This window comes from Pleurodeles waltl, chromosome 3_1 (genome assembly GCF_031143425.1).
Source record: "Pleurodeles waltl isolate 20211129_DDA chromosome 3_1, aPleWal1.hap1.20221129, whole genome shotgun sequence".
Taxonomy (NCBI): Eukaryota; Metazoa; Chordata; class Amphibia; order Caudata; family Salamandridae; genus Pleurodeles; species Pleurodeles waltl.
The window spans coordinates 698,912,458-698,928,147 of NC_090440.1; the positions used below are offsets into that span (position 1 = coordinate 698,912,458).

At 40.9% G+C, this 15,690-nt stretch overlaps 1 protein-coding gene across 1 annotated transcript in view; it reads left to right on the forward strand.

Annotated features, from left to right (window-relative positions):
• Positions 1 to 356, forward strand: part of TMEM39B (transmembrane protein 39B) — a 480,936-nt gene extending 480,580 nt beyond the window's left edge. Inside the window, exon 10 of the mRNA XM_069223330.1 lies at positions 218 to 356. Coding sequence (XP_069079431.1) covers positions 218 to 283 — 66 coding nt within the window. The 3' untranslated portion in view covers positions 284 to 356. The remainder of the gene's footprint in view (positions 1 to 217) is intronic.
• The last annotated feature ends 15,334 nt before the right edge of the window (positions 357 to 15,690 follow it).

A 15,690-nucleotide genomic window follows, 5' to 3' on the forward strand; every position in this document is an offset into this window, starting at 1 on the left:
AGGGGTAAAGGGCCTGGACCACTTAATAGTGCATGTATACTCCATCACCCGAACAACACCAGTGATTATTGAGCACAGGGAGGGGAAACACCAAGAAATCTTACAGCACAATAAAGGTACCTTCCTGATTTTCCCTCACTGGCACTACACTTTATTCCATAAAAATCCATACAAAGCACTTACCTGACTCGTTGTACCCTTTTCCTGTTCCATATAGGTGACGTATTTTGCCGGAACCATCTGCGGAGATGAAACGAGAAAGAGGAAATGTAGTTTGAGATAGCAGAAGCGAAGGAACAGAAGAGGAAGAACTCACAAGAACCCAAGACGTTGTTTATATGCTCATAAATTAAACTTAACTAAATAAAACAATAATCACCCTCAAAAGGAGAAAGAGTATCTTACTTAACCGTGTACTAGGGACTAACGGCAGATGGGCCAGTTACAGGGACATACAAGCAATTTAAATGTGCTAATTTGGTGTAATCAATTATATCATGTTTGAAGGAGAAAGCACACATATTTTAGTACTGATTAGAAATGGTAAATTGCACGGAGTCCTAATGCCAACAAAAAACGAATTCAGCAAAACAGGAGGAGTGAAGAAATTTTTGTGGCGAAAACCACGTAAAGGGTGTCAGGTCTAACACTGCCCATTCGCCCCCCATCCCACCCACTCTGCCAGATATTCTAGCACTCTGCTTACTCTCCTACAGTCTACCACTATTTCCCACAGTCAGTGCTCTCTCTTCTCATTATAGCTTGTTCTCCCTGCTCGTCCATTAACACTCCCTCTTTCCCCTCTTCATGGAAACCTAAAACCTAGACATCATTTACAAGATGGGAGGTGAACACTTGATCAGGATGTAACTTGACATGTCTCTCACATGATGCTGCGCTGTTGCGAAGGACACCCTGATAGTTCCTTTCGTGACAAATAGATGCTCTCTCAAGAATGATTTCCAACAGTAAAAACCTTAGCAATTGCGTTCATAGTGTTAGTGCGACTGACCTTAATAAGTAAACTTACAAGGGGACGCGAATAGGTCGATGAACCTTTTGACTCACAATTAAGATGTTCTTACCATAGATCCAGTACATAATTATTGTACAATAATCAATAATCATTAATAATCAATAACATCATTAATCAATGGAGTCAGTAATTACCACACACCATGACCTTTCAGTCATGAATAACCACACCTTTAGTAAAAGTTTAAAATTATTATTTCCTTATATTAACAATGCTAAGGTCATGTAGATTAATCATAAAATCAAATGAAACACATACAGAAACAATACCGGCTGTCCAAAGTGGCGGATGAAACGTAATCTAATCAAAGCTTGAACAACAACACATTCTAAGGTTATGGTGCAAATCAACAGCAAAGTCAGCTGCATCAACGTTATGTAGTACATGAAGTGTAGCAGAGAATTCCATCAAACATTAGTCCCTGTTATCATTATTCAATTAGTGACAATCCTTAACTAACATCAGATTAGCATCAGAATGTTGGGCTTCATGCAAAACAATTTAGTAACACAAATTTGGAAAAACATCTAACTATGGCTCTATCAAAACAACGCAATTGGTACCTAGAAAGAAAAAGCAAATATGCCTGATAATCACAATTTGGATATACCTATCCTCAGGGTGGATCAGCAAAGCAGGGTGGATATACCTATCCTCAGGGTGGAACAGCAAAGCAGAATCAGTCTTCGTCCGCAGGACATCAGTCGATCAGCAAGGCATCAGGATTCAGCATCAAAATTCAGGAAGGCCAAAGTCTTTAATCATTAAAGTTGAGCACGTCTCTTGTCAAGGCGTATAAGAAAGTAATAACCTCTCAGTCAGGAAAAATAGGCAATAATGGCTGTCTTCTCTCTGTGCAGTGTTGTTAAGTCAAAGTAACCTAAACTACCCCCCAAAACCCTATTGGTCAGTTAATCATATGATCGCACTCTATCTAATAAAACTAAAATCTCATATCTATGAATTCTAATATTACTCCGTTCACACGTCGTTGATTGGTTTGTCTTGCGATGTCCTCATCATTCGGCTTGTCAGGTAACAATATTGTTGAGCTTCTACTCTAGTCAGTATCTTTATTGTTCTTGTCCTGGGAAAGTTAGTCTCACACACATTACATATAAAATGTTGCATTAGCACGAACATCTTCTTCTAGCAGTCGGTTTACACAAAAAGCTTCCGTTATGAGCACATTTACACAATACAATAGGAATTCACAGTTTAACTTTCTTGGTCAGATATCTTATTAATTGCTAAGAAATACAGCTTTTACATGAGGCCTTGCAACTCGGCCAAGACACTCACTAAGTTAAGGCCTACAATTAATAAAGCTAAAGCTTAATTCATAACCCTTACCATGACATATTACTGCATTAGTCTAACATTATATTCAACATTTCTTATTATTAAATCATTGATTAGTACATTTCGTTAATATTGTTGGTCATTCTTCGTAATCACATTTTCAAATCTATGTATTATTTTTCTACGTTATTTTATTTTCTACATAAACTTATTATTCAAAATACATAAACACTCATTAATAATTTTTATTAAAACACCTGCGCTAGCAATAGTGCCTCGCTGAAAGTACTACCAATTACTACATTAGGTGTTCGAACTGTCAGGGCTGGATGGGGAGCTCGAAGCAGACCTGGCAATTTTATCAGATAATCCCCCAGAGGGTGTAGGGGGTGCACAAGTGTGAAGCACTGCTGCTTTTGTTACTGGAGGCTGAAATTGCAGCACCACTGCAAACCTGACACCAGAAACAAAACCAGCCCCCACCCTTCCAGCCTCCTGCGCAAACGCCTGATGCCCGCTACAGCCAGTCCGGCCTTGCAAACTGTACTAATTTACAATCTTTTAGCAGGTCTCTAAACGTAGTAGGTGCTGTGTTTTTTTCCCTAAAACTGAAAATGACAGGTGTTCAAGTCCAAAATGGAATGTGGCTGCTGGGTGAAGTCAAATTATTCACTGATATAGAAAATACAGCTTTTAAACATGTGCGCATTCTATAGAGCCTCTAGAAAAGCGAGAGTTTTTGGACTGTACAATTATAGTATTGCCCTTTTACTAAGTAGCTTGCCATGTCATAGGAGATGGTAATGTTAGTAATATTAATTTGTTGTGTCATTAGCCGACGTAAGAATGTTCTTTTGAGATGAGAATGTAGAGAGGTTTTGAGAAGAAAACAACTTAGCTGGGAGGTTGTGGAAGGTGACTTTCCAGGATCTAATAAAGCATTGACCTTACAAAAATGCTGGCTGTTCACTGCAACACAACAATATTGCCAACGAGCCGTCTAGGCGTTCACAAACCCACGGTCAGAAAGCAGCACCATATGCTGTAAAATACAATGAAAGATTGGGCAGGAGCATTTTCAAAGAACTGGTTATAACTGTGCCATAACTAAATCACACTTACAAGAATTTGCAAGCAGGGGCGGCTCCTCTGTAGTGGCGGAGGGGTGTTGCCCCACTGGCTAAAAGCCAGGAGTAGACAAATAAAACAATATTTGAATATCATTTTATTTTTCTGCTGCTGGCTCAATCAGCAGGTGCAGGGAGGGTCGGGCTGTGCGTCTGGAGGTGGGAGGGGGGATGAGGACTTGCGTGTACTAAGTGCGCATGTGTGTTTCGACAGCCTAAGAAGGCCATCCAAACACACATTCACACATAGGTTTCTCCAGACTCGGCTGTGTACACAGACTGGAGAAAGTGCACAGGTCCCAGAGTTGTGTCTGAGTGGCAGTCACTGCCACTCAGACCAAGCCTGACACTTCTTACATGCTATGTTTAGCATGCAAGCAGTGCCAGGATTGCTGGGGAGCCTCTTCTGGTGCCCCAGCGAATGCTGGGACACCAGAACAGGAAGAAGGGGATGAGCGAGGCAGCAGAAGAGGATGGCGGCGCCGCCGCCGAATGGTAAGTTTCTTTTTTTTTATTTAACTTACGCCCCCCCCCCATCTTGATATCTGCGGCAGCCGCCGCTGTCTGCATGGGACCTCTATGGGTACTGACTACAGATCAAATGTTCCTGTAAGTTACAGAGTAATATCTCTTTTGGGCTGCGGAGTCGAGCATGTGAAGGAAGGCACAAGATCAGCACTTGGAGCAAGCAGAGTTGGACGTTAGAGGAAACAAGCAGTCTTGCCAGATTTTTTAAGTCCTCTAAAGCCCAAAGCTGTTCAACTACCAGCTGAAAGTTGGCTCAAAATAAACCACTCCTAGTCCAAAGCAAGTCCATAGTTGTAACACTCAAATAATGCAATCACAGACTGTAACATACATTTCGCAACATAAATCTAACTTTTTGAAGCCTGTCTAATTTCTATTTTAGGCAAATGTGTAGAACTCAATGTTTTTCCTTTTGCATTTTACACTAGTAATCCTGTTAACCCGTTAATACATAGCTGGCAAGTTTTCAGATTGCTTATGTGTGAGATTTTAATAGTTTCAGTGACATTCACCAACAAAGTGAGGGACACTTCCTCATGAGCAAAACCACAAAACCAAACAACGAAGTTTGTATATATATATATATATATATATATATATATATATATATATATCCAGAAAAATTGTGTATTTAAATCGCACACCAAGGGCTGCACATCATTCAATACCAGCTGGTAAAATACTCAAAAAACCACTTATTATCGATAAATTCATCGGCTGCTATTTATTGAAAAAAGATTAGATTGCAGGTAAATCACACCAGCAAAAGTTGGTACAAAAAGCACAAAAAAAAGATCGACAATGTGCCCACCATTCAAAAGACACACACGCTGTCCCAACCAAATGTCTACGCGTTTCGGCCGAAGCCTTCAACAGGATACACATATATACATTATATATATATTTTTTTTTCAACAAAGGTTACAGGGACGCTATAGTTAAGAAATAGAATTAAAAACATAGAAATTCACTTAAAACTAAAGGTTACAGGGCCGTTATAGTTAGGCCTACATTTTAAACATACGAAACCATAGAAATTCGCCAGTTATAAAGTAACTATAACTTGTGCCCTAAGGTAACTATAACTCGTGCCCTTGCCATGCACTGCTAATTACCCCACAAATTACGGCACTCATGACATCTTTCATAAGATCATTGATAATATCACTGTAATATTTGCTGTAACATTTTTAGCAAAAAAACTGTGCATGACGGGGCGCGAGATATAGTTACTTTAGGGCACAATATACAAATTTGGATTTTCTTTCATTTCTCTGAAACTACTAAATAGATTTACACCAAAACAAACAAGTTCACTTTCTGGACCAGGATCTACCTTTCTGCCAAATTTGGTGTAATTCTGTCCAGCAGTTTTGGCGCTATTGATGTTCAAAATTGCTATGGAAAAAAGTGTTTTGGGAACCCCTCTTTCTCGGGCCCTGACCCCCACCCGGACGGATCACCCTGAAATTTTCCAGACAGCAGCTCAAGTGAGCGTTGTATTTTCATGGAAAATGTCATGAAGATTCTTCAAGCGTCATCAAAGTTATAAGCAAAACAAAAAACACCCTTTCTATAGAAACTTGGTCCTAACTATAACTACCTAGTGGCGAACATCACTAGGTAATCATTATTCCCCTTGAGCCAACCAGGATTCAATTTCTTTTCTGCTGGTTATAAAGTCATAGACATCATATGTAGTGTTTGTGATAGATTCTGAAACCTCACTGTAATCATCATCGATGGGAGCCTCACACTTCTTCAGTTTTCTGCAGTGAACATATTACTCCAACACCCTTTTCTAAAAATTAAAAAGCTCCTACAAAATGCAGGACCTCCTCACATCCTGCATGATTTCACACTTCTTCTGATCACTGCAGCTGAGCTACTTGCAGTACCATGGTCAAATTAAGACATTCATTGCTGTCTCTGAACTGTCAGTGTAAAGGTTCCAGTCCATTGTAAGTTTGCAAAATAAACAGTTTTTTTCACAATGTAGAAGTTAGAAATCCAATTCCTTTCCACTATCTATACCGTAGTAGCACATTAATAGGATACCAATCTCAGACAGCACAGTGACAGCCATCACTGACTCACTTTCTCAGAGCTGGCATTAGCACTGGGGGTGCCCGGTGTGATAATCATTTTGGTGCCCTATCCCCCAATTACCTTCTTCTCCACAGATTACTTCACTACTACTCTCCAACAGTGCCCCTCATCGCGCCATAGCGCCTCTCTCACATGCATTTAATTTGTTTTATAGCACTCTCATACCTCTGTAGGGTATTAGAACACTTTACATCATAGGCAATGAGGATTACAAGGTGTAGGAGTCACATGTCAGCCATACTAGTTGGTGGCATATTTTAAGAGTGTTTGGACTGTAGAAGCACAAACTCAAGATTTAAAACATACCACGGTGTTGGCTTTACTAAAAAGGGCTGTATTTCTACCCAAACGAACCCCTTTTAGCAACATTAGGGTAGTGAAAGACGGGGGGAAATGATGTTCTAACCCATACCATGTAGTTTGCATGCAGCTCTTTCATGACAGTTCATAGCTCACTGTCCTGTATTAGGATTGTAATTTACGTCAGCAAGTAACAAAAGGATCTGTGTGGCAAAAGCAGTAACCCACAGAGCTATCCACATAAAATGCAGTTATATGAGCTACATAGTGTTCTATGCAGCAGATGACCCTCTGCGCTATTTTATGATTGAAAACTGCCACTAGACAAAACACTGATCTCGTTCTAGAAGGAACACTAATCATCAGAGTTGTCTTGACATCTTTATTGTGGCCTGAAAACTGCTGGACACACAAGGAATTGGGCAGCAGGTAGTTTAAACGTGTTATTTCTAAATATACAGCAGCTGACCATCCATCCCAACAGCTGAGTGCCAGGTGCTTTGCGGCAGAAGTTCCATAAGTAACAAAAGGATCTGTGACAAAATGAGTAACTCACTGCTATCCTTATTTAAAAAAAATACAGTTCTGTGATATGCGTGGTAACCATTCTTTGCAGTAAGATATTAATCATCTGTGTTAGTACATGCTGAGTCAAAATTGCCATAAGACAAAATGTAGGGCGATTATAATAAATACTGTTATTTGACTTACTTGCCAAGCCTCAAGAGTCACAGTTCTGTCACCGCTGTCTTGACTTCAAAGCTGTGCCTGGTGCCTTTTAAAGACACTCAGCGGCCTTGCTCTCACTGTGAGTAGACTACACTCGGCTCCCTAATACAGTGCCAACATGCAAAGATAACATTTGCTAGATTACCTACATCATTAACCTGTGATATTCGAGAGCCCTACCTAATGGATCCAAAGCACAACCTTCTTTTTTACAGCCTTTCAGATGCACACTGCATATGCTAGATACAGGTGACACAAATGAATGTCAGTAGACCTGATTCAGGCAGGAAAACCCTGATTTTTAAAGCCAAAAATGGCTTTATTTTGGCTGTCTCCTGGCTGCAAATGTCTCTGCTTCAATAGAAGTCAATGTATATTTCCCCAACTATTTTTCTAAATCTTCAACTTTACTCATCTAAAATGTTTGCAAGTATGGAAACACATCTAGCATGCCCAGTGCATATCTATGGTATTTTCTGCTGCTTTTCTCCTTTCAAGACTTGGCAGCAAAATGGCAGCAGACCAGCCTGCCAATCTCCTTGCCCTGCCTCCTCTACACCCAGTGAGGCACTACCTACACCTGTATTAGTGGGCTACATCCACCCTGAAGTATGGGGGTCAACAGGACCCAACAGGAAAATACATCCTTGCACTTTTCTCCTTTGCTGATGCAGCATACCAAGGCAAATGTTTAGTTTCAGTACCGACCATAAAATCAAGCCTGGCCTAAGCATGGTAAATACAACCAAAATAAGACAGATGAAAGAGGTCTTTTTACTCTGCTCCAAAGCAAAACTTTCCACAATTTGTAAATCCGTGCACTTCATCAATGAGAATCTCTACTGCACTTTAAAAAGTGACATTTTCCTTTAATACCTTGCATGCCTAACAATGCGTGTACAATGCAGATGAATCTTTTTTTGTTCAGTGGGCATCCTGAGCACGTGCATTTGAAGGCGTTCTCATATGTGTTCGCGACCTCAATAGCACACGTGACAGCACCTTACAGTACTTAAACTCAGCCAGTGCGCCGTACAATGCAGGTTGGCAAACCAACAGACTATCAGGGAGATCCAAGTCAAGGGTGGGCCCTGGCTCGGAGATCCTGTCCAGGAGCTGAGGCCTGAAAATAACAGCCACGTAAGCGATGCCACAAACATGAGGTTTTGACATTAATATATCTTATTATAACATTGCACTGAGGAGTACTTATAAAGTGATAGTTTTTAAACAGGAACTTAGAACCATTTCCCACACTGGTGACAGTGCCATTAGTGAACCAAGAGGAAACGAAGTTGAAATGTTAACACTGTACGTGGCCCATGTTATTATAGAGCAACATTGTAGTCTGGTAAAGCAAAAACAAACAACAGGTTTTTGTACAGCTGGTACTCTGAACACACTGATACCAAAGTGCTTTCATTCCTGATTATGAAGAAAAAGTAGTTTTAGTGAAATTAAATATTTGCCTAAGGTCACACAATTTAAACAGGGAAGATGTGATTTTAAATAGCCGGGTTCTCTGTTTTCACTTCGTACAAATCAGACAGTAAATGGGTTTCTATTTGTCTTTCCTAAGGCTTTGTTGTTACCTCTGTGCATTTTATTACAGTTTTTATATAGCGCAACCGCGACCTGAAGATATTGGAGCGCTTTACATGTTTCCCAGTTACGTCACACAAGGTCACTGTCTTATTTTTATAGTAGGGCCTGGAGTGATTCATCCTGCACACACACTCACCGCGGGCTGGGTGCCCTCTTACCTGCTGTGATCATCTCCGGTCTCAACAGAATCCGTTGGTGCCCCAGCTCTCAGCACAGGGATGTTGAATTGCTCCTGGACTCGGGAGAGGGGCCCAGGAATCGGGCTGGTTGTGGGGTGGAAGGGTCGAGAGTCAGGCTGGGCTCGGCTGCTGGGCTGGCTGTGGCTGCTGGGCACTACTTGCCACAACCTTACTACTCGTCACTCACTGGCGCTGCAGGAGGATGAGCAAAAGCGCAGCAGTTGAGCAATATAATTATGTCAGAGCCATCATTGGTAGCACTTGCTCGCACTACTAGACTGACGGCCCTGGGACCCGAATACCAACTGAGCTAGAGTCCTGTTACTTACATGACTTCACGCAGTGAGTTGTCGTTTTGTCAATGTGCCGAGTCGTCCTGTCAACGATGCCTGGGCCCGATCATGTGATGTGAGTACAGCCACAGAGGGGGGCTGCAACGAAAATGATAATTGCCTGACGAGCCATTGAAGCGCTTTTCGGCGAGCAGAACGCAACTCCATAACACAAAATGGATTAGTGAATGATTATTGCAGGGAAATATAAATTGTTCATTGGAACGATGGACATGTGAGTCTGTTTGATTGACTAGGATAAAGGAGGGATAGAGGAGGAAACAGTCTGGAAAGTGTTATTTGGGACATAGTAGTAAGATGAAGTTTGGGACGAGTCAAAGGAGGGAAGAATCTATAGGCAGACCCCTCCAGGCTATTGAGGCATAGATTATCAAATTTTGCTGCACATATATGCTAATGTTAAATAAATGCCTGATGGGCCCGCCGCATGCCTCGTGGGTGGCAAGCCCTAATTATTTTAAAAAATGAATGCCCCCGGGGCCCGCCACATGCCCGGTGGGCTGCAGGCCCAAATCAGTTACCAAATAAAATGCCCCCTGGGCCTGCTGCGTGCTCCGTGGACAGCAGGCCCAAACCTTGATAAAAACTTATGTCTACCGGGTGCCCCGTGGGTGGCAGTCCCAGGGGGACATTAATTGTTATCAGGCTTTGGGCACATGGGGCATGTGGCGGGCCCAGGATGCATGTTTTTTTTTTTTAATGATTAGGACCCGCCGCTCACGGGACACACTGCAGGCCCAGGGGCTATTTATTTTTATCAAGTTTTGGGCAGCTGCTGAGCCCGAAACTTGATAAAGATAAATGCCACCTGGGTCTACCGTGTGCTTCGTGAGCAGCATGACCTATTAATTTACAATAATAAGGGGGCATTCATTTTCATCACATTTTGTGGGCACCATTGTAAAATGCACAAGCTTTTTACAAAACTGCAGATTTTGCAATTATTTTGCTAATTGTGAAATCTTGGAGGATCTGTAGAAACGGTTATTTGGAAGATCATAGTAGTAAAATGAGGTTTGAGTTGAATTAGAGGGTAATGTTAGAGGATATGGTTAAAGAAGAAAGAGTAGTGAATTGGAGAGAGTTGCTGATTTTTTATTTCTACGTGGGAGTAAAGTAATACAAATATAGATACATAACTACATAAAAAGGTATACATGAATATGGGAAGTAAAGAGATATAAAATTGTATTTTATAAAGTCCTATTCATACATGTATGAATAAATATCTAGAATCTCAGACTTTCTAGTGTTGGTGTACATAAAGCTCATTTATTTATTTTTATTAATTTGTTTTGTAATTTTATGTTCTTTTCATTTTATTTTTTAATTTATTTCTTGTTAAAAATGTATTTCTTCATTCATTTATATTTATTTGTATTTTATATTTTTCACCAATATTTCAATATTCAAGCAATTAGAAATACAATTATGATCAAATGTACAGTTTGCGATAGATGGAATAAAATAAAACAGAGACCCATAAGCATGTAATCAAATATCTTATATGTATACTATGTTCTGACCTATATACATGTTAAACATAACATTATATAAATATATATATGTATGTATATATTTTAACTGTAAGTAATATATACATTTGTTAAGCAGAACTCTAAAATAGCTATATATTTTTAAACCATAACTAGTATATACATTTGTACAAAGATACGCTCATATCTAAATACATACAGATAATCAAAGTATACATGTTTACATACACAAGTATACGCTGTACATTTGCATTTGAGTATGGTGGTCACGTAGGAAAGAGCCTTCTGAATATAAGATAGTTATCTGTGGATATTTTGTTTGGGGGTAATGGCATTCATAGTTTGGCTGCTTGAACAGAGATGTACCATCCACGGTTTTGTTTCTTGTATGCTGGGGTTTTGAGGCGGGGTGCCAATCTGGGGCAGATGTTCCTTTGTTGTATATATTTGGTGATTTTATTCCTGATAAAAAGTGGCCCTGTTCCATGGATTACATCTATCTTCATTTAAATTGCTTGTAACTCATGGTGAGCTTTTTCCGATGAGATCCATGGGGAAGGATTGGGTGGTCAGTTGTGTGCTACTGGATTTGGACAATGTGTCAGCAGTAAGGTTTATCAACCACCTGGGTGGCAGAAGTCGCCAAGGAATCTGGCTTTTCTTGCCTGGTCATAGGGGATCCCATTGGAAATTGAATGTCCAGGAGGTTCAGAGGCTGACAGACCACCAGGGTTTGTGCTCAATGGACCAGTTTGCTTTGAAAAATTCTAGCATTTTAAGTTTTTAAGTCACAGGATAAAATTGGAAGGGACAGCAGCCAATGCTTCTTGCAGGAACTGGAGATGACTGCTAATTATGCCTTCACTCCCTTTTCAACAATAGCGCCTGTAACGATGCAGAAATGGAAGCAGAAGGCAATTTTATGTTTTTTGTGGCCCCCACTTCAGGAGAATTCAATCATGGTTTCCAGTTTTGGACTTTACTGGGATACTCCAATCCGTCTTCCCCTATTTCCAGCTCTGTCAGAACTGGTGCAGGGTAGAATGAAATAGAGAATGCTTAACTACTTCAGAATAGCCATCTCAGCAGGCCATACTGCAGTGGAGGTTTTATTTGTCTGGGGAACAGCCTTTAGAATACACTCTCTTAGATTCCACTTGTCCCAAATACAACTGTTTGTAGTTTGAAAGCAAGATGCTTAAACTGTTCTTCACATGGCAAGTCAAATGGGGGAAGCAACTTTCTGCCAAACTGATGATATTGCTCTGTTCGGAATAATGTGGGAGGTAGCGAATCTTAGATCTTTCGGATAGAGGATATCCTGGTGAACAAGTTACTTATCTTCGTTATCCCCTTATCTGGAAGCGACTCTATCTAGCCGCAGACACAATAGTATTAATATCCAGAGAATACCTGAGTACTGCAGAGCTGTTCAATCACTGTGACTGCCCTAAAGAATACCCAACTATCATAAATAACACACTGCTCTTCCAAAAAGTACTTAGCCCTGTTTAGGACGGTTGATTCTGGCTAAGAATACTTTATTATCTAAAAGAAATGCACCTCTGTCAGATAGAATATTATCGGTAAGGATGCTTGACAATCTCAAACCTTTCTCAGCTACCTGAAAGATTGACTGACTCTCAGAAACAATATGTGACTTTCACAAAGAGTACTTAAATAGTTCTGGGCCATCATGAAGAATTCTGGAACATCATAAATATCAGATAATTACGGCATATAAACTCTGTACTCAAGAAGGATAATGAATGATTACTACTAATTGCAACTAGTACTTGTCTGTTTAAAAAAAAAAGATTATCACAAATAATGGACATCTCTCACCAACAAACCACACCTTTCCAGAATACTGGACTGTCTCAGAGCATGACACAAATAATGAACATCTGTCGCCAACAAGCCATACCTATCCAGAACATTGGACTATCCCAGAGCATGACCCAAATAATGCGCATCTGTCGCCACCAAGCCATACCTATCCAGAATGCTGGACTACCCCAGAGCATGACACAAATAATGCACGTCTGTCGCCAACAAGCCACACTTATCCAGAATCCTGGACTATACCAGAGCATGCAGACATATTACAAATAACACACATCTGTCACCAATAATGTCCACCTGCTGCAAACAGTAATAGACAATGATGAAGAATAACCAACTATCACAAAGAGTCTTGGACTATGATTAAATAATAAGGATGTTTGCACATGAAATACTCCATTAATGCAAATTGTACTGGGATGCATGAGAATATGTAATTGTTGCAATTGATGCTCGACTCTGAGCAGTACTGGACTATTTCAAGAATATTGAATTACTGCAACATTACATGGCTACCACAGCAAGTACTCAACAACTGCAATTAATACTGGACCAACACAGAAAACACGACCCTAACAAGAATATTCCACTGTGGTAAGCAGTCCTCTTCCATTCCAAAGAATGTGGGACTGTCACAAATTATATTCTTAGTGCAAACATTACTCGAATAACACAAAGAAGACTGCTTGACTACTGAAAAACGAGGGACTAACGCTGACTGTACTTGATTATCACAAACATGCTCCTTGTGGAAAGACTCTCCGCCTGTATCAAAGACTACTGAACTGTCACCAAGGATTCTCAATTCTACGAAGAGTACTGGACTGGTGCAAACTCGACAAATTTTTCTTCCTGTCTAGCTGAGATTGGCAAATGGATGAATATGTCCAAATTGAAACTTAATGACGGGAAGTCGGAGGTTATGATTGTGGGCAATGGTGCCCCTCCTAATCTTTTGGCTCTCTACCCAGAGGCCTTCAGCAATCTCCCCATCCCTAAGGATCATATAAAGAGCCTAGGTTTTTGGCTCGATGGTCGCCTCACAATGGAACACCAAGTGAAATTGATTTCTTCCTCTTGCTTTGGTCTCATGAGAACTCTAAGGAAAATTATCAATCTTCTGCCACCTCTAGCCAGATGAATTCTGGTCCAGACTATGATACTCCCCCGTCTAGACTATGGTAATTCCCTTTTCCTTAGCTCTCTTGAGTACCTATTCAAGAGACTTCAGGTGGTGCAGAACGCAGCCGCAAGACTTTTTGATGAACATACCTAGACATCAACCAGCCAAATCAGCAATGACCTCCCTCCATTGGCTGCCAATAAAACAACGGATCCGCTTTAAAGCCCTTTCCATGGTACATGAAGCTCTCCACAATAAAGGCCCTCATTTTCTCAGACATGGCATCTCCCCTTATATTCCCACAAGAACCCTGAGATCTTCCACCTCCCAGATAGTTCACATACCACGATTCAAGAGATTTTCTTGGGGAGGCAACTCCTTCTCAGTTAAGGCAGCTTGCCTCTGGAATCTCCTACCTCCAGAACTTCGGCTGGAGCCCCTGGAACTATCATTCCAGAAAAAATTTAAGACCTTCCTTTATCTGATTTAATTTCTTTATCTCACACATAGCTTGGACTCTTGCACTGAGTGTCACTTCCGTTTTAGCGCTGGGAGGCCTTCGGGTAGCCATGCGCTGTATAAATTTGCTAAACTAATCTAAACTAAACAGAGCACTCGTCTATTCCAAAGACTGCTGTGCCATTGCAAAAGATTCTTGACTTATTACAGACAATATTCCACTCTCACAATTGTCAGATGCAGATAAGAAGATAAGGAAAACAGCCTTCGACCTTTTGAAATGGAAAAAAGAGCCATTGCGCTGCCTTTTCTCTCTGGGTCCAGTTGCTCCTTGAGTGCAACTGTGTGCAGATATTGTGGCGATCTCCCGGGGATCACCCTGGGGCACAAAGGAGGAGGAAGAAAGAATGTGATTCTTCTCAAGAAAGGTATCCACCGTACCTGGGGCACCACAAGAGATACAAATAGCTCCAAGCAGATGGCCTGTGCCCCACTGCCACTCAGGTAGCGCTCATACACTTAAAAGTGGCTTTTAGCGCTTAAATGAAAGATGCCCCCTATCCCTTCCTCGTTAAGATCAATGTAGATTTACAAAATTTAAAATGGACTAAATTCACTTCCATGAGGCCTTCAGTACATTTCCAATAAAATAATGGCGTTTTCCACAGTAGCGCTATTAAATCGGCAGCTGCACGAGAAATCAAATGCTGTGTATTATGCAGAGGAGACATTGCAGGTTGTAGAGTCAGACTCGGCTCTAGGATTTTTTGTTTGGGAGGGCCGTAAAGAACCATGGGTAGGCCAGGAAAATAAAGGGTAGTGGTTAAAAAAATCTATTTAATGATCTGGTATTTTAGGGATTGGCATCTATCCGCTTTTGACATTTTTAACACAATAATCAGCACCCAACGTGCTACATATTTCGCTTTCTCTGATGTGCTCTGGGGAAGGGGAGGGAAGCTGCTTGTCAGATCTTTAAGATGTAGAACCTTTACTGGTCATATGCAGCAGCAAAATGTTTCTGCTGACATAAAGGAACGCTTTACAGCTTTTCATGTTTTTTTAAAAACTTTGCCAGCTTTTTACTTTGCAAGGCACTGAAGTTTAAAAATACGATTTTTCAGGATATCAGTACTGGTGATTTGTGCTTCATAGCAGCTACTAAACTCTGCTGACTTCATACGTATGCGAGGGTAATCCTTGGGTGGGCCTTGCCCACCAGGCCTACCCTCTAGTACCAGGCCTGTGTAGAGGCCGAAAATGTGACATCTAATAATCCTGGCTCATTCTGCTATACCGATGTGGTGTGATCCCAGACAAAGTGCTTTATGTTCCTGTTCCTTCCGCATTCTCATCTGATGGAATTATTAGCACACTGAGGCGGCTTCTGCGTTCTATGGAGAACAACTGTGCACTTTTCAGAACAAAGACATATCATCATTTCATCCCAGGCCCGCCTTGCCACCTTGGCGCCTCTCTCCTGATCTGATACCCATTGG